The sequence below is a fragment of the Clupea harengus genome, chromosome 17, assembly GCF_900700415.2.
Source record: "Clupea harengus chromosome 17, Ch_v2.0.2, whole genome shotgun sequence".
NCBI lineage: Eukaryota > Metazoa > Chordata > Actinopteri > Clupeiformes > Clupeidae > Clupea > Clupea harengus.
In genome coordinates this window covers 12,214,820-12,219,819 of record NC_045168.1, presented here as the reverse complement: position 1 = coordinate 12,219,819, position 5,000 = coordinate 12,214,820, and the positions used below count along the sequence as shown (strand labels likewise).

The 5,000-nt window shown below is 44.9% G+C and overlaps 1 protein-coding gene across 1 annotated transcript in view; it reads right to left on the bottom strand.

The window, feature by feature from the left end:
- The window catches only part of odad2 (outer dynein arm docking complex subunit 2), a 70,799-nt gene that overhangs the window by 12,320 nt on the left and 53,479 nt on the right, over nucleotides 1–5,000 (bottom strand). Inside the window, exons 18-19 of the mRNA XM_031584324.2 lie at nucleotides 4,383–4,571; nucleotides 1,285–1,506 (exon numbers count right to left, since the gene is read on the bottom strand). Of these exons, the coding sequence (XP_031440184.1) occupies nucleotides 1,285–1,506; nucleotides 4,383–4,571 (411 nt within the window). The remainder of the gene's footprint in view (nucleotides 1–1,284; nucleotides 1,507–4,382; nucleotides 4,572–5,000) is intronic.

Genomic DNA, 5,000 nt, shown 5'->3' with positions numbered 1-5,000 from the left:
GGTCGAGTCGGGAGTCTCGTGAAAAACCGACTTTAAACCTTCAAAAATGAAAAAAAAAAAAAAAAAGTGGAGAGTGTGTTTACAAAAAGTGACACTGGTAATTCCCTCTGACAACCTACGGAATGGGAAAATACACAGTTGTGGATAAACACAAATGTTTTAAGTCATTATCTGCCTGGCGAGGGGCCACAGCATAATGTGTTGTATCACTCACTGGCATCTGGGCTGACACACTGAGGCAATGACGGAGAGGAGAGGCCCAGTGTGTTCCACTACCCAATGCCACACCACATTACAGTGAAGCCCCTTACGCCTCAGCTGCTCACCCAGCATACAGCATGATAGAGAGGATCTCAAGGAACGCTCAGCATGATGGAGGTAACTAGACTAACATCTGCCAAAATCAACAAATACAGCATTTTACACTGCCACAAGTTCTCTGTGGTGAGTGTGTGTGTGTGTGTGTGGGAAAGAGTAAGTGGTGTCCCACCTTGACAATCCCATTCTTGTAAAATTCTTGTGGTTTATAAGTACATTATGAATGTGTTTATGCGAGGAACTATATTGTAAGAACGTAGCCCAGTCTTAACCACACTGTTCTCAGCAGTTGTTTGTAATAGTTGCGTGTTGGGAGTGTGAATGTGTGTGAGTGTGTGTGTGAGTGTGTGTGTGTGTGTGTGTGTGTGCGTGCGTGCGTGCGTGCGTGAGTGCGTGCGTGTGTGAATGTGTGTGAGTGTGTGTGTGTGTGTGTGTGCGCGTGCATGTAGGAGCACAGCCCGTACTTCGCAACATGAGTCTTGCACACAGTGATGCAGTTGATATAAGAGATGTGGTATGAGGGTATGTTTGTGTGTGTGTGTGTGTGTGTGCACAGTGATGCAGTTGATATAAGAGATGTGGTATGAGGGTGAGTGTGTGTATGACTGGTTCAGAAAAGAACAACGGAACGTGATTCGCTATGACAAGTCTGGTTTGAGCGATGGAACGGCCAGTTTTCCAAAAGATTCCAAGAGCATACTTACCAAGAAGCCTTAGAGGACAGTATGTGTGTATGAGTGGGAGTGATAGTATATGAGCACGTGCTGTTTTAATGCATGGCTAAGATATCGTATGAGTCTTTCTGGGTGTGTGTGTGTGTGTGTGTGTGTGTGTGTGTGTGTGGGTACCTTGATCATTCCATTCTTGTGCATGGTGATGCAATTACTGGGGTGATTCTGTAACTGTGTGCTAATGAGGAGGCTTGTGTGTGTTTGTGTGTGTGTGTGTGTGTGTGCGTGTGTGTACCTTGACCACGCCATTCTCGTGCATGGTGATGCAGTTGTTGGGGTCTCTGGAGAGCTGGAAGAGGGCCTGGGCGGTGGCCTGGTGCACGCAGGGGTCTTTGCTGCGCAGGTAGCGCACCAGGGGGGCCACGGCGCCCGCCTCCCCGAACGCCACGCGGTTGGTGCCCCACATGCAGCAGCGGGCGATGGCCTCCGCCAGGTTCCGGCGCAGCTTATCGTCCGTCTGTGACATTACACACACACACACACACACACACACACACACACACACACACACACACACACACACACACACACACACACACACACACATATATATTTGCATGGCCTTGGTTGCATGGTTTTTTCTAGTTTATTAAAAAAAAAATACACTTAGGAAATGTATGAATGATTTTTGATATTTCACTGACAAATATCACATTACTCTCCCCAGATTTCTGAGTTGATTAGATGTGCCTTTTCCTTTGTGAATTATTATGTAGTATTACATACTTCTCAGCAGCACAGCTATGTATTATGTCATTACAGCAGCAAGCGTGTTTCAAAGTCCAAACCTATTGCACTTTCATTCATGAATGGTAACTGAATACTTAGAAGTCCACACTTAAAAGCCCACACTAGTCAAACAGCCTCTTAAACTTTTCCGAAAGTCTCTTCTCATCTGATTAATCCTTCAGAGTATTTAGTCAATGCTTTGGAAAACGAGCGACTGACATTACACTAACATGTACATGTATGTGTGTGAGAGACGAGAGAGAGAGATAGAGAGAGACAGAGAGAGATAGAGAGAGAGAGACGAGAGAGAGAGAGAGAGAGAGAGAGAGAGAGACAGACAGACAGACAGACAGACAGCAGAATCTCAGTCACCAGCGGAAGGCTAGGGCCGTAAACAGTCAGGGGTTACTGCCTCTGATGGCTGAGCCCAGTCAGTGGAAAGTGTTTACTGTTATGAGGCTCCGGAATGATCTGTCACTCTCCAATCACAGGTGATAAAGCCATCAGCTTCACAAGCAAGCTCTGAACCTTCCACAGGCCCCTGAGCACACAGCAGCCTGCTGCCTCACACACACACACACACACACTCTCTCACACACACACACACACACACACACACACACACACACACACACACACACACACACACACACACACACACACACACACACACACACAAACACACACACACACACACACACACATATGCTATGGAAAATCATAGAGATTAGCACTTCACCCACAGACACATCCCAAGACCTGCTTTGCATTGCAATGCAACAACCAAGCATCCGATGGGAAATTGAGAACTAGCCAGGTCTTACATTTTCTGTCAGTTTTTTTTATCCTTGGTGACCTTGATTTGCAATTTCCATATTACTGTTTTAACGCAATCCTTTCATATGTGATGTTCTCTCTAAGTACGTCTTTTCAAATGTCTTAGCTAATTCTCAAAGTATTGAAAATGTGATCTGTATCCAAGTCTGGAACAGTGTCGGTTCTATGACTTGAGGGTTTACAGAAGAGCAGGAGAACAGGCTGTTGAGGGAGCATGTTTGCCTTGTATGACTGATTGAGGTGTTACCTTTTTAAAGCGCACATGTGCTCTGCATATGATGAACCAGTGCTTTTTGTGCCAGTATGTGCCTAGGTGTATATGTCTGTATGTGTGTGTGTGTGTTGGTGTGTGTGTGTGTGTGTGTGTGCTTTCTGGATTACACAGCGCTTGTGAACACCTGCTTTCTAGGCTTTTTTACACTCTATAAATTGGCTGGGCAGCTATTGATAACATGGATTAAATGCTGCTATTGATAAAATGGATTAAATACTGCTATTGATAAAATGGATTAAATAATGCCATTGATAAAATTGATTAAATACTGGTATTGATTGATTGTATGAGTTAAGGCACAACGTACATAGGTGCTGGATAACAGATGAAACACACTGTTATATATATATATATTAGGCATTCATCGGGTGCTAATGTAATATATATATATATATATATATATATATCAGGCATTCATCGGGTGCTAATGTAATATATATATACATTAGGCATCTCCATGAGGGGCAGAAGTTGGCCACGGATCATCAAATAGAATCAGCCACTTTAAGTCACTTTTATGACACATTGGCAACATCAGAGAGGACTACAGACCACTGAGGACGGTGAGTGACGGTGAAGGGTTGAATATCCACACCCTGCCACTGACTTTGTTTGTGTTATTATGCCCAGAACAGAGCTGCTGAATGAGCACCTTTGGGTAAGAGGCACTTTTAGTTTGAGTTATGGGACAAAATTCCAAGTAACACAGACAAACATACGTGTAAAGAAACAGATTTCTGGGAGAGTTCACACATACATGTGTGTCTATCTGTGTGTGCACAGGGGGACTTAAAGTGTGTATACGAGTGATTACTCCCAAGGTTCTCTGGCTTTTCTAGGATTCTGAAGGAAGCCAAGTGGGATGAGTACAAACGCACCTACCTTGGGCAGCTGACCCAGAGGGTCCAGAATAACCTTGGTTACAGAAGAACTGGAGCTAGCCTCCAGTGGAGAGGGGCCCTTAGGACTCTTCCATCATCATCTGCTAGAAGTGTTTGCACATATCAGGAGATTACAATGTACGTTCCCGCAGCAGAGCAGTGACCAACGATTTATCATAACATTTTCCTCCTCCTGTTTTACTGTGCAGGGATTTATAATAAAGTGCAGCTGTGCGCTATTAAGTGAAACATGTTTATCTACTGATAAAGCTGATGTCTTTACTAATGTTCGGTACTCAGCTTAGAACACCTATCAAATGACTCTCACCTACTTTACCAACCAATAACACTACAAATGTCAACTACTTGAAATCCTCATTCTAACAGTTCGGGTTTCCAAAGGTGGAACAAAGCAGTTGCTTGAGCTGGAAGTCAGCACATCTCCAAGAGGCTCTCTGCTTCATACTCACTGTGCTCCAACTACTGCGGGCCATATCACACGCCATGAATGACTAGACGACTGCATCTAAATGCTTATAAATGTATGTGTGCTTCTGTGTGTGTGTGTGTGTGTGTGTTTTGTGTGTGTGTGTGCGTTTCGTGTGCACTCACATTGTCGGTGAGTTTGGCCAGCATGGGCACGACTCCGTGGTCGGTGATGACTGCCAGGTTCTCCTCGTCTTTGGCGATCTTGGCGATGGAGGCACACACGCTGGCCAGCACCTCTCCGTTGGTGGACTTCAGAAGATTAACAATCAGTTCCAAGCCACCGACAAAGGAGCGCACCATTTCCCCTGCATCCTGAAGTCAAAAGAGCCTGTCATTAGTGTGTGTGTATGTGTGTGTGTGTGTGTGTGTGAGAGAGAGAGGTGTGTGAGAGAGAGTGAGAGAAAGAGAATGTTTGTGTGTGTGTGTTTGTGTGTGTGTGTGAGAGAGAGAGATTGGCACAAAGAAAACAGAATCTTTCTTCCAGAGACAGGGCTGTAACCTTAGCCCCACACTCTTTATTATATACATTGATGAATTGGCCAATCAAACAGAGAATTCCCCTGCACCTGGCCTGACATGACCAGACACTGAAAGTGAAAGTGAAAGTGTCTACTTTCTGCTGATGACCTGGACCTCCTGTCCCCCACAAAGAGGGCTTACAACAACACCACCAACATCAGAATTGGAAGAATACTGTCAAACCTGGGCCCTGACGGTCAACCAACCCAAAACCAAAGTACT